This window comes from Morone saxatilis, unplaced genomic scaffold (genome assembly GCF_004916995.1).
Source record: "Morone saxatilis isolate NCDOM2014 unplaced genomic scaffold, NCSU_SB_2.0 Contig0, whole genome shotgun sequence".
Taxonomy (NCBI): Eukaryota; Metazoa; Chordata; class Actinopteri; family Moronidae; genus Morone; species Morone saxatilis.
The window spans coordinates 17,036,132-17,050,194 of record NW_023339650.1 but is presented as its reverse complement, the minus strand read 5'-3'; the positions used below and the strand labels follow the sequence as shown (position 1 = coordinate 17,050,194).

The 14,063-nt window shown below is 39.6% G+C and overlaps 2 protein-coding genes across 3 annotated transcripts in view; both read left to right on the top strand.

Moving 5' to 3' along the window:
• The window catches only part of tfr1b (transferrin receptor 1b), a 13,321-nt gene extending 9,411 nt beyond the window's left edge, over nt 1–3,910 (top strand). The window contains exons 17-19 of the mRNA XM_035657099.1: nt 414–452; nt 556–650; nt 3,727–3,910. Coding sequence (XP_035512992.1) covers nt 414–452; nt 556–650; nt 3,727–3,910 — 318 coding nt within the window. The remainder of the gene's footprint in view (nt 1–413; nt 453–555; nt 651–3,726) is intronic.
• tnk2a (tyrosine kinase, non-receptor, 2a) overlaps nt 1–14,063 on the top strand; it is a 23,733-nt gene that overhangs the window by 1,019 nt on the left and 8,651 nt on the right. For both annotated transcript variants that reach the window (XM_035654112.1, XM_035654104.1), the window contains exons 2-15: nt 556–650; nt 5,719–5,881; nt 6,699–6,769; nt 7,653–7,865; nt 8,455–8,604; nt 8,762–8,857; nt 9,287–9,468; nt 9,631–9,757; nt 9,974–10,120; nt 11,014–11,108; nt 11,440–11,634; nt 12,640–12,731; nt 12,919–12,963; nt 13,067–13,302. In XM_035654112.1, the coding sequence (XP_035510005.1) occupies nt 5,719–5,881; nt 6,699–6,769; nt 7,653–7,865; nt 8,455–8,604; nt 8,762–8,857; nt 9,287–9,468; nt 9,631–9,757; nt 9,974–10,120; nt 11,014–11,108; nt 11,440–11,634; nt 12,640–12,731; nt 12,919–12,963; nt 13,067–13,302 (1,812 nt within the window). In that variant the 5' untranslated portion in view covers nt 556–650. The remainder of the gene's footprint in view (nt 1–555; nt 651–5,718; nt 5,882–6,698; nt 6,770–7,652; nt 7,866–8,454; nt 8,605–8,761; nt 8,858–9,286; nt 9,469–9,630; nt 9,758–9,973; nt 10,121–11,013; nt 11,109–11,439; nt 11,635–12,639; nt 12,732–12,918; nt 12,964–13,066; nt 13,303–14,063) is intronic.

Below are 14,063 nucleotides of genomic sequence, written 5' to 3'. Positions count from 1 at the left end.
CCACAAAATTGGTAATTGTGTCTCCCTAAAATTCAGACGTTTGACCATTAAAATCCAGTTTTGTTGGTTGTAATCAAAGTAATGTGAATATTTCCAGCTGCTGAATGTTTCCGTCTTCCAAACTAGTTTCTCTCCACGATTACAAAAAATGAATCCAAGCATGTGATTGGATGGTTGGATTTCAAATCAGTAGGCGGTGACAAGAAAAGTAATGTTGCAACTAATTCTTTTTTGGAGGTGTAACTGTAATATTATTACTGTTCCTGCCCAACACTGGTTGCTAGTAAAAAGCAATAACAATGAATGTGTTATTAAAATGAAAAAACAGAAAGTGTGTGGGCCCTGGTTCATAAAACCTGCTCTTGGTTGCCAGGTCTGCCTGTTTCTCCGTCTGTGTTGTGTCCCTTCCTCAGTCGGTTCCAGTCTGCCTGGCTGTGAACGACGGAGCTCAAGTTTACTTGGAGTATTTGTCGTTTATTAATAATTTGTGTGACTTTTTATGACTTTCTTCTGTATGTTTCTTGGGTTTAATCTTTAATCTTAACGCGTGTGTAGATGTGGGGTCTCTCCATCGATGGCCTCCTCCAGGTGACCTCAGTCACTCCTGACTGCAGCTTTAAACTCCTGATCCACCAGAAGACGTCTGCAAGGTGAGACCCGGTCAACACACACAGAGTAGAGAAGACTGGTTCCTTGTATCAGTCCCTACTGCACTCACACATCCACAGGCCTGGAAGAAGTAGAATACTTTATTCTGGTAATATTTTCAGTTGTTTTTCAAGCAAAAATGCCAAACTTTCTCTGGTTCCAGCTTCACAAACATGATCATTTGCTGTATTTCTTTGTCAAATGTGATAGTAAATTGAATGTCTTATAGGTTTTAGGGTTTATTTGAACAAATCCTTTCCCTTTTTCCCTCTGATTCAACTGTAAAATTAGAGGAACTGGAACTGCTGTTTCCTGGAGTCTGTATGTAGTCAGATGTGAAAGCAGGTGGACGGTGCAGCGAGGAAAGCACGAATACAGCTGCACGATCAATCCCAATCATACAGGGAAGCATCGGTGTATCTGTTGACAGTCGTGACTGAATCTCAGATGTGATGCTGAGATGAGAGCGAAGTAAAGTAGCTCCATTCACACTCCACTCTTCCCTGCCTGCGAACGTAAGCTAAATTTAGCGTTCCTATATTTAGAGCATCGCCCTCGATAAAACCCGTGCACGCAGAGAGATGAAAGCTCTTATTTTGAGCTCATTTAGGCCACAGACGCACACACACAAACACACGAGCAGTAATATATTGTACACACTACTACTGCTGCTGCTGTTGTTCATGCACCAGTTAGCCGTCAAACGTTTGGAATGGTGACAGCTCGGCGTCTCACTCTTGTCAGTTTCTCCCTCTCAGTTTACACTTTCAATTATTTGTGTTTTGTTTTCTTTTATCCTTTCGCCCTTGTTTCTAGATGCTCAGCAGACGCTAAAAAAAAAAGCCTCACACTGTTCAAACAGGCAGCAGAATCACATTCATATTAGTTCTAACTGTAAGATAGTTGAGATAATTATATTTGGAGTGAAGCTCACGGGATCAGGCAGATTGGATTATGTGTACATTTTATCTTTGGCAAAAGCTTAATGCAAGCAGTGGATGAGCTTTCATCAAACACACTGGTAAGAGCTCAGTTAATGCTGTAATATCACTCAGATCCTCAGTTTATCCGTTTGTGAAAGGTCACCCTGATGTCAAATATGTGATTGGGTAGTCTGCAACAGCCTGTGTGATTAAAATGAAGGAAAAAAAAGATTCAGTTTGATTAGTTACGAGCTAAAATGTGATGGTAAGACAGTGAAATGTTCAAAAACACTGCAATCGTGGCTCCAAACTGGAAAAGAAGTGTGGACCAGGAATACCCATTTTCCACCCAGTTAGCTCGGGTTTTTGAAGCGGTTCCATTCAGGAATCAACGATAAATAATCTTCTTTTTGGAATAAACCTGCCTCGTGTGTGACCTGTCTGTTGCTGAATAGAGTCGGCCTACGCTACTGTACTCTAACGCCGGTCATATTGGTGTTACTTGGAGAGCCTAATGTTTTCTGAGGTGACACGCGGTGTAAAAAGTTTGAGAAACACTGTGTTAATATTTGGCGAGTATAATGTTGATACAAAAGTGGAAATGTCATTAGATTTTCAGGTATTTGCTCATAAAATAGTGTAAAAGTACTTTTTGTCTTGATGTTGTCACCATCTGTAGAGCTCTATTAGCATGGCTAAATAAAGAGCTGCAAGTATTCATTATAAAGTTTTCATTATCGCCTAATTTTATTCTGATTAATGAATTAATGGTTTTGTCCATAAAATGTAATGACATTCTAAAACTAGGACTACCCAGCATGATTTACCAGAACACGTTAAAGTGTGTATCTTTAATGTTCTATAGTATGTGCACACATGCAAGCAGAGGTGGGAAGTAACTAAGTACAAATACTTTGTTACTGTACTTAATTTGATCTTTTCAGGTATCAGTACTTTACTTGAATATTTATTTTCCATCCTTTTACTTTTACTCCCTACATTTGTACACAAATATCTGTTCTTTCTCCTCACATTTTCAGGCTCATTACTTTAGTTTTAATGCATGTGAGGGGAATTGTATATTGATTTTTATTTTGCATTATTGCTCGCCTTTCCAAACATCAAGACCTGTCGAAGCAGCCAGTAGAAATGTTCTTCAGAGAAACCAAGAGAGTACTTTTTACTTTTTAAATTTCAGAGCTTGTTATTTTTTACCTTGAGTAAAGAAGTTAAATTCTTCTCTTTTTTTACACAAATATCTGCACTGTATTAGAACGTGTGTGCTTTTGCCTGCTCTGCATACAAGCAATCTGACTCCAGTTCTAAGTTGCTCTCAGTCTACTTACACAGAAATAGACTAAGAACAAGGACAACAAAGCTGAACAAAGACAGGTAAAACATACACTATTATATGCATGCAAACAGTGTGTATTTTAAACTTTAAATATAGAATTTATCATTTAAGGGTAATTTGGTGTTTTAGTGTCATTGACGCTTTATTACTGATGGTAACTTTTCATCAGAATGATTTGTCTGTCATGTGAAAATACATTTGTATCAGAGGGGAGACGTTGGCACAGGTTGTGTCCAATGTGTGATTGGTCTGCAGTGATGAATAAGAAAAAAGCAGCAATTCTCACAATCGAGAAGCTGAAACCAGCAACTGTTTGACATTTTTTCTTGATAAAGCTTATGAATAATGGATCCAGGCATGAAACAACGTATCTTTCCAACAATTAATTTCAATAATTTACCAATTGTTTCCTCCGAAATTGGCCTGAAAATGAAAATTATGTCTTAATATTGCTTTTTTTGTCCAACCATCAGACCAAAACACTAAAAATAATATGGTATAACGGTATAAAACCCCACTGGAACCAGCTAAATCAGCTCAAAGCACATTTAGCACATCATATATCTCTCCTTTAGAAACTCTTATCCTTGTTTGGGGTGATGTCAAGCTTAGCTGCAGTACCATCTGCATGTCATCATCTATCAAAAGCATGCTGAGAACTGTCTCCCTGTTATTTCTCTTTGGCCTGACCATTCATCCATTTACCCATCCATCTGTCCACCTATTTGTATCTACATTTTCTCCCCTCCTTCCTTTCCAAGATCTCCCTCTTCCTCTCCCTCCCCCTCACCCTCTTGTTAGTGCTGCTGAATTATTTAACATCAGACAGTGGGCTCGGCTGCTGAGCCAGAAGAAGATGAGAGAGCTAGAGAGGGGAAAGGATGGAGAGAGAAAGGGAAGTATGGAGGTGTCCGACGCTGCAGGAAGCCGTGAGTCAGCAGGGAGAGAAAGAACCAGTGGGAGGGAAGACAGAGAGAGTTTATAGATAGCTTGAGGCGATACGGCTGGAGAGAGTGGCGTTAAATGCCTCCCGCTGCGTTTGTGTATGTGTGCGTGCATGCGCCTATCGATTGAGCAGAGAAGGTCACAGAGCCGAGAGGAGATTAGCAAACTAGACTCGGAGAGGCAGAGCTAACGCCTCCTCTGAATAGCTAGACAGGAAAAGGAGAGTCAAAAAAAAAGGGGGGGGGGGGGAGAGAGAGACGGACTGAAGAGTGAGAGAGAGTACGGAACAGGGAAGGACAGACATAGATAGGGGAAGCTTATATGTACGCAGCGACTCCCCTTACACGCAGAGGAGACGAGGAGGGGGAGGAGGAGGAACAAGAGAGAGAACGGAGATCAGAGAGAGAGGGACCAAATGAAAAGTCTGAAGTTTGGCTAGACACTGCAGTCGATTCTTCCTCTTTCTGTAATTACACGTGGTGATGTGTGGTGTGTGTAGCTACAGACTATGCGACATTAATTTTTATTTTAATTAATCGTTTAGTCCGGTCTTGCCCAACCTTAGCTTGTGAGCATTTAAACAAACAAATGTCTTCTTGTGACCCCTGATTGGTTCTCATGAATAATTCCTGTTTCATGAATAATTTTTAAAGCTCTTAAAGGTCCGGTGTTTCGAGAACTATTGGCAGATATAACAGTATCCGTTTCATAAGTGTATAACCTGAAAACATGAATCGTTGGCTTTTTGTTTAGAATGATACGTTTTTATCTACAGAGGGAGCGGGTCCTCTTCTGTGGGGTCCGCCATGTTGAAACGCCATGTTTCTACAGTAGCCGAGAACAGATAACATTTTTTGCAGGTTTCATGGCCACCGTAGTTTCTCCTACACACTTAGAACGGGAGAGTGAGGCGAGGGCTATTCAGTTGGCGGCAATCCGAAAAATCGTACGCACTGGTCCTTTAAATTATCTTGTAATTCAGCGGAATAAAAGCTTAATTTAAAGAAAATTAAAAACAATAGAAATGCATCACAAAAAACATCAATCCTTTTAATTTTAGAGGCTGTAGCCAGCAAATGGTCGGCATTTTTGCTTCATGTATGACTTAAATAATAAATTGATTGTCAGAATTGTTGTTGTTTCACTTTTCACAGATCAACTAACTGTTTCATCACTTGTCTTTTGTTTTATTTCTTCACCTGAGGATGTGTGCACGTGTGGAGCTAAACCGTTAAAATATGTTTGATAATTTCAGAAAACTGTTTTTCAGTTACCCTGTTGGTCCACCGGAGAGCACTTACTGTAAAATCTCCCGCTAACAAATTTACAAACCAGAAATATTGATATCAGTAGTATTTGCCTTAAATATCACAATATAATTACATGTCAACGCGGAGCTAAAAGACAAACAAAATCTCAAAAGTGATTGATTGGAACTAAAATCCCACACTAACACATTGACAGCTTTAAATAATGTGAATTCCAGCCATTTGGTTGTTTCCTGGTAAATTATTCTCACTCCCACTAACAACACAATTGATGGGACATGTTGAGATCCAGATGGGTGCAAAATTAAAGAAATTTTATGCACGGAATCAGCATAAATTAGTAGTTTGACATTTTGGGAAAAATTATTATTATTGAGCTGCTGGCACTATCATCCATAATTTAGAGTAGCTACATTTCCACTGCACATTACTGTGTCCATTAACACTCTAACAATAACTGAATAATTTAAGCTAAACACATTAAAATGAGATTCTAATATGCACCTAGAGCAAAATGACTTGTCAATCCATGTGTCCTCACAAATGTGTAGTGATACAAGGTGAATGTGTGTGTGTGCAGATGCAGTGTGAGGAGGGGACAGAGTGGCTGCTGGAGTTGCTGACAGATGTGCAGTTGCAGCAGTACTTCCTGCGGCTCCGTGATGAGCTCAACGTCACGCGGCTCTCGCACTTCGACTACGTCAAGAATGAAGACCTGGAGAAGATCGGCATGGGACGCCCGGGTACCTCAGACTATTACCTGTTTCCATTTTACTCCAGACATTTAGTGCATATTGGAGTTTTTACACATTTACAGTGACTAAAATATATACAATATCTTTTTTATGTCCAATTCCCTTTATTTATAGTTCTGCGTCACTGGGGTTGAGTTTTGCACTTCTTGCTGTTAAGTCCATGGAGAAATTCAGGTTTATTTTTGCTTATTATAAGTAAGGTGGAAAGTAACTAAGTAGGATTTACTGAAGCAATGTACCTAAGTACAGTTTTAAGGCATGTGTACTAAACCACATGTACTATATATACTTCTACTCCCGTACAGTTAAGGTGGAAATTTTCTACATTTAAGATTTTACATGATAATATAATAAGCGTATAAAATATAACACATTGTTACAGATTTAACCATCAGTTTACAAAGTTTTTGGCTTGTAACCGCTCACAAAAAAGCAGTCATATTTCCTATTTAAACTTTTCAGATAGGTTGAATAACTGAACTCATCTGAATACTTATTTGTATGTCAGAACTTTATCGTCTCTCCCTTCCCATTAATCATCTCACAACCCCTCTTGTGAGTGCTGGAGGCACCTGGACTTAACAGCTACAACACAGAAATGCTGTTTACATATTAATGCATAACAATCTAATAAACTTGTTATAATAGGTATGAAATTAGTACTTTCTTTCACACTTAAAGAACATGTTGCTGATAATACATGTGTAGTTTTGATGCAGTATTTTTTACATCTTTGTATTGGTACTTTCACTGGATAAAATCTGAATATAAAATGTATTCATTGTTTGTGATTGTGTCGGTTCAGGTCAGAGGAGGCTTTGGGAGGCAGTCAAGAGGAGGAGAGCCCTTTATAAACGCAAGTCCTGGATGAGCAAGGTGCAGTAACACTGTGTCCTGCAAGCACAAACACACACACACACATACAAATATAAATATGCAGTTTCTCAACCAGAGCCAATTCTCCTGCAATGAAAAAAGGCCTCACAGGATCAGTAAAGTATCACATTACTTTGATTACACACACACACACAGGCTTGTATTTTGTAACATTTATTCTCTGACTTCTTAACCTCAGTGTTTTACCACCAACTGGACAGAAGTTTGAATGCCAAATCAGATAACTTACACGTTTATTCAAATTTTAAACAAGATAACTTCCAACGCTGTCAAAATTCTCACATGTGACTGTGCATATTTTGAGAAAGTTAAATAACTTTATTATTACTGTAAAATTGATCTTATAAAATGAGAAAATATATCTTTTCTTTTTTTTATTCAAGCAAAACACCATAGCAGCATGTTAAGCTTGTATGTTGTGTGCCTTTTTTAAATGGACGATTACTCCCATTTGCAACACTGCAACATTCGCTGAAACATTTTAATAACAATATTTTTCAGAGTAACATAGTGACAGTGCAAGGGGTTTAAATATATTGAAAGTCAACAATAATTTCAATGCTTTAATGCAGTCACAGTCTCAAACATGAAACTGAAAACCTCCCCAATCCAAATTCACGTACACGCTTTTGTAAAAACTTACGCGTTATTTATAGACTAAGGTCACAGGTTTTTAATGAAATTGAGGGTTAGTCTTTGTACTCTGTGCACTGACAATAAAATTCAATCTAATCTTAAAGTGTTCTCACTTTACCCTTGCATTGTTGTGTCCTATAAATAGGTCAAATCAAATAAAGATCTTGGTGTTCATGAGCACAAAAATGAAACCCACAGTCACCGGTCTCTGCTCCTGGGCTTGTAGGTGTTTCCAGTTAAACGACCCGACGCAGACGCCCAAGGGGCATCACCCCTTCCTCAGGGGGCATCGTCGAGCGCGCCACCAGCCACTAGCGAGGCGGGTGCGTCACTCACCTGCCTGATCAGAGAGTCGGAGCTGCAGCTGTTCGAGCGGCTCGGTGACGGCACGTTCGGTGTGGTGCGGAGAGGAGAGTGGACCGGACCCAACGGCGGAGTGGTGAGTCACAGAGAAACAGTAGTGCGGGGGAAAAAACTATCACTGGAAACTTGCTGAGTGAGCAAAATGTACAATAGCCCAACACTGCAACTTCAGGAAACATCTTCACCAACTGACGACATATTTGCAGCATTTAGAAAAAAAGAGGAAAAAATGCTTCAAAGTGAAAAAAACACAATCAAATAGAACTTTTTAGTGTCCCCTGGAACCAGTTTCTGTTGTTGTCTGTGCCACTTGCAGGGTTTCTGTGTTCAGTTCAGTGTGTATTTTGTATTCTTTACAAAAATCTTCTAAATGCTGCACATGTTGTCATGTTGGTGAAGATGTTTTCTTCATTTGCGTGTGTTTTTGCCACCGTAAGAATGTATGAAATGTCAGCTCATGTTGTGCAGTAAGGTTGGGGTTTGTGTTTTGGCATGGTTGTAATGACTTGCCTGATGTTGGCTCTCAAATTAAAGACCCAAACTACAAAGCGGTCCCCGTTTGAACTCTGAGTAATTCAGCCTGTCCAGGCCCACAGGCTGTTTGGATCATTTTGAATTACAGCAGTTTATTCTGTTCGATGTCGTCTCTCCCTCTCTTTTTCTAGCTGTCAGTGGCTGTGAAGTGTCTGAAGGCAAGCGTGTTAGACTCAGACGGTCTGGACGATTTCATCAGAGAGGTGAATGCCATGCATTCACTGAGCCACCAGAACCTCATCCGCCTGTACGGCATCGTCCTCACACAGCCCATGAAGATGGTAAGACACACTCAAATACACACAGACCAACTTTAATACATACTTTTTATCCTACTAATTTACAGCCCACAAAAAGACGACATCCAAGTCACAAATTAGATATGTAACAATAATGAGATGAGTGTTTTATATCAGTATTGTGTGTGGTTGTGTGTAGGTGGTTGAACTGGCCCCTCTGGGTTCCCTGTTGGATCGTCTGAGAAAGCGTCAGGGTCACATCCTCATCTCCTCTCTGTGTAACTACGCTGTGCAGGTCAGTTAACACCACAAAGAAAAACACATGAGAGGAAGAGGAAGTGATAATTTCATCACATATTTGGTGCCTGGAGATGTATCACTGCTCTTTTCTTCTTTAGATTTTCTGCTGATGAAATTGGAGTTCGCGTTTTTTCATTCTGTGGATGTTTAGAATTCATGTAAAATGCACTGAAAATATTCTAGAACAAATAATCAAATTTTTAGTGTACTGTTATTTTAAGTCATCCAGCAGAACATGAAGTTTTGTTTTGTTTTTGGATTAATATTACTGGTATTAGAAAGACTCACCAAATTTGGAGATATATGGTTTCCACTATGCAGGAATATGAAAAATCTTAATCTGAAAAGTAACTAGTAACTAAAGCTGTCAGACAAATAGTAGTGGAGTAGAAGTATGAGTAACTAGTACTGTGTATGTGTGTAGGTGGCGTGTGGCATGGCCTACCTGGAGCAGAAGCGTTTCCTTCACAGGGATCTGGCTGCCCGCAACGTGCTGCTGTCCACCAATGACACGGTGAAGATCGGAGACTTTGGCCTGATGAGGGCGCTGCCAACACACACCGACCAGTACATCATGGAAGAGGGCCACAAAATCCCTTTCCCATGGTGAGAAGAGCATCCCAGTCACACAGAATGATGTGTTATTTTTGTTTTGTAGCCCGGCTTCGGACCTCAGTGATTCAAACTGGAAATCATTATTGAAATAATTCCAGACTGGTGTTGCTTTACAGTTATTTTTTCTCTGTCTTCGTCCTTGCTGCTCTCCAGGTGTGCTCCGGAGTCTCTGAAGTCTCGTACTTTCTCTCACGCGTCTGATACCTGGATGTTTGGGGTCACTCTGTGGGAGATGTTCACCCACGGACAGGAGCCGTGGCTGGGCCTTAATGGGAGTCAGGTGCATGCATATACGCACACATCTTTTCTACTTTACCATAAATGTTCAAGGTGGAAGAAATTCATGTTTTTGGTTTTAAAAAATCAACTCTTGCATATGAAGTTTTTTTAAAAGACTACACACAAAACCAAAAAACAATTGACACAAATTGCAATTTTAAAAATTCACCAGGTAATAATGGTTCTTCAGCATTCTGTAATTTATGTCTGTTTGCAGATCCTCCACAAGGTTGACGTGGAGGCCGAGAGGTTGTGCAAACCAGACGACTGTCCTCAGGATATTTATAACGTCATGCTGCAGTGCTGGAGCCCCAAACCTGAGGACAGACCGACCTTCGTCGCCCTCAGAGACTTCCTGCTCGAGGTAGTATAGTATAGTAGTTACAGTTGAAACAAAACTGAATGAACTCTTGTAGTTACAGCATTATTCAGGCAATATGTCTTTGACAGAGATTCATAAACAGTTAATGTAAACCAAGAGAGGACAGAATGTTATTTATTGTAAAGTGTGGACAGTAATGTGATCATTTAGAATTGTGGTTATATCTGCAAGCTCAGCTTAGAGGGAAATTTTGAATTATTAATCAAAATTCTGTGGGCTATTGTAAGTGTGACACTAACAAAACTTACAGTACATTCGGCCATAGATTTCCAGATTAGCAACATTTTATATGAATCATTTAGCTAAAATTGCTAGCTAGTAGGGGTTCACTTGTGTTTCCTTTTGGCAGGACTGAAAGAGAAATGTTTAAAATGACTGAAAGCTACAGGAGGGTCGCACAACTTGGCGTGATATAGGAAGTAGTAGCTAAATATATATTGTTAATATAAAGGGGCGAATTTGTGTTAATTTTTGGAGAAGTGATTGAAATGATTCATGAAGAAGTAATCTTGAAAAACATCAAGATTTTCTTATAAGGTGCACCAGATACTTTTTTAAATTGTAGCTTAAGAAGCATTTGCCAGCTTGCTTTACTCTAACAATTAAGCATTAGCGATTAGCATAATGTTTTTAATAGCTGTGGTTAATGGATGAGATAGGGTTGGCTTCTAGACATTCAAAAAGTAGTCCTCAAGTGACGTCTGGGACAAATAAAGGACACTGAAGGGAGAGCCAGTGGAAACAAATAAATCATCATCATACAGAATGGCAGAAGTATTTTTTTTTTTGTCTCTATGTTCCTGCTGATGACAGTAATAATTCATTGGACTCTTGTAGCTTTTTGCTCAAACTCGAAGTGCGTATGTGTTCTGCAGACTATGCCTACAGATATGAGAGCGCTGCAGGACTTTGAGGAGGAAGACAAGCTCCAGATCAAAATGAACGACGTCATCACCATCATAGAGGGAAGGTCAGTGTGTGACTGTTCTGAAAGTCATGTGTCGGTGCAGGATCACTCCCGCAAGACAACAAATGCATCTTTTGTTGACATTGGATTCCTTGCATTGTGGAAAATTACTGTAATTACTGTCCTGTTACTGGTTCATTATAGAAATATTGTGGCTTTCGAAAAGGACAGACACACATGTGTTTTGCTCATGTCTCAAGATATTGCTTGATTTCCGCATTTAATTGCATTTAAATAAGTGAAAAAGTGTGACAGAAGCAGTATGATGTACTCAGGGAAATCCCATACAGATTAAACTATTCATAGCTCTGTGTTTGTCCATATATGTTTTCAGGGCAGAGCACTACTGGTGGCGAGGTCAGAACAGGGGGACGCTGCGTGTGGGTCAGTTTCCTCGACACGTGGTGACGTCGGTCGCCGGTCTGTCTGCCCACGACATCAGCCGACCGCTCAAACACTCCTTTATCCACACTGGACACGGAGACACAGACCCTCACAGAAGCTGGGGACATGCAGATCGTATAGACAGGTTAATAATACTCACTGACTGAAGTCACCACACAGTCTTAATCATACAATGTGAAATAAAAAAGTAAATGGAAGGTTTTATTTTAGGGTTAATTTTAAGATAAGATATATAAGAATATAGAAATATAGTGTAGTACATAATGTAATAAAACAGTATAACATGTTATATTGTGCAGTGTCATATAGTATGGAATAGAATAACATAATATATATATGACATATGATGAACCTTCCCTGAGTAAATAAAGGTTAAAAAAGTATGATAAATGAATATAGTTTGATATATAACAAAATATAATTCAAATTCTGCTTATTACACGCCTACTTTTTGAGTGAAAAACGCTAGTTGGAACCCTCTTAATGAAAAAATCTAAAATGCTCCCTTTATAATTTCCAAATAAAAACTTAATTCATTTGTTGATTATATTTTGTATTATTAATTTGAATCAACAAAGTAACTAATGTTGTACAAATTTATGTTGTGAAGCAAAAAGTACAGTATTTGCCTCCAAATTAAAAGTAGCATAAAATGGTACATGTACCTCAAAAATGTACTTAGTAACTTTCCACCACTGATCAGCTGCATATTAATGCATCACTAATTATAATCCTGGGGTATAATATATATGATCCTGAAAATGGCATTTGCATTTGAGTACTTTAGGTATATTTTGATACCAATACTTATGTACTTTTACTTTAGTAAGTTTTTGAATACTTATAAAAGAGCATTTTTCCAATGTGGTATTGCAACATCTTCCACTACTGTCCACTGCAGTGCAGCAGTGCATTACCTCTAGCTCACCAACAGATGTTGTACTTGTTCCTTTTCAGAATGAACACTCAGATTCAGAGAAACTCAATAAGCCTCAATGTCCAGAGTAATAGCGACTGCAGTAGTAAAATGTGTACAACTGTGTAACGTATAGTAGCAACTATAAAGGAGTAATTGGTAAAGAAATAATAGGTTAAATCTGGTTTATCTCTTCTATCTGCTCCTTTTCAGTCTGTATTTGGGGAACCCCATGGACCCTCCTGATGTCCTTGGAATGGACTCGGGCATTGCAAGGCCGACCAAACTCCCTAACCGTGCCAAGAGTAAATTTACCCATAAATTTAAACACATATATCAACATATAGCATTTATTTACAGTGTTTGTACATGTACTTCTCTGTTACTAGCTCACAATGTTGATCATGTAAAAAACTGAGCTCATTCTTCTGTTAGAGGCATTTGAAGTCACACTGTGAATGTAAGTTAAATGTCTAAAACTGTCTTTATCAGAGCAACCTCCTCCTCGTCCACCCCAACCTGCCGTTCTGCTGAAGAGTAAGTTCTTCTCTTGTTTCCCCTGTGCTGCCTGTAGTCTACATCCCCTCCTTTATATACATGCTGCTACTGTTTCCTGACTCTGGTGTCTGCTTGTGTCCAGAGCCGTTCTACGACTCCGTGATGGACGATTACGACGACGATGACGACACCAGCGCCTCGTCTGGGCTGAAGAGGCTAGGAGTGTCCCTGGGTCTGAAGCTCCGGCCGTGGGAGGGGTCCGGCGTGCGCTCGGCCAAAAGCGAGGTCTCGCTCATCGACTTCACTGATGACAGCTTCAGCTCGACCACGCCCTCGCCGCTCACTGAGACGCGGCAGCCAGATGAGGACACACTGAGGGTACAGTTGGACCTGTCACAGAATAATGTACTGCATTGTCGGCATTGTATATACGGCAAAAGCACATAATGCATGTTAATAGAAACATGCACTAAATAAGATGCATTATTAGACACTAATTACACAGACATGACATAAAAAAGACTGTTAAGACCACAATATATACCCTTCATGAATAGTCATACATACAACTTCTGGTTAATCAGAATTTGAAGACTTGTCTCTTATCTTTTCACAGACGTTTCCCTCAAATTCCGAAATGTCCCAGCAGCTCTGTTTTGGAGAAATGTCAGATAATGCAGAGGCAACAGCTCGCTGCTGACGTGCACATTAGAAAGATAAAAAACTACTAATACTACTACTGAAATAGATCCAGTGTGTGATAAAAACACAGAAAACAACACTGTCAAACTTATAGCCAGTGCGGTCTATATAAGATGGTACTGTGATAATATCTAGGACAGCTGGTAGTAAACATGCTAGCAGATTAGCTAGAAGTAGTCATGGATAATGCACCTGCGGCGAGGGGAGTGTGATGGATTTGTGCTCCTTTATTGACCATGTGCACATTCACACTTCAGTGGTTTACTTTGGATTTCACAGTTCTCTGTGTCCTGCTGTTATTACAGAAGTGTCTGGACCACAAAATGGACCCTTGATTCACCTTTTATCGAGGCTGTTACCTTCTAGGGCTTCTATGGCATTCTTTAAAAAAACATTGAATAAACAACAATATTAGTAAGGGTGCTTCAGTCAGGGTT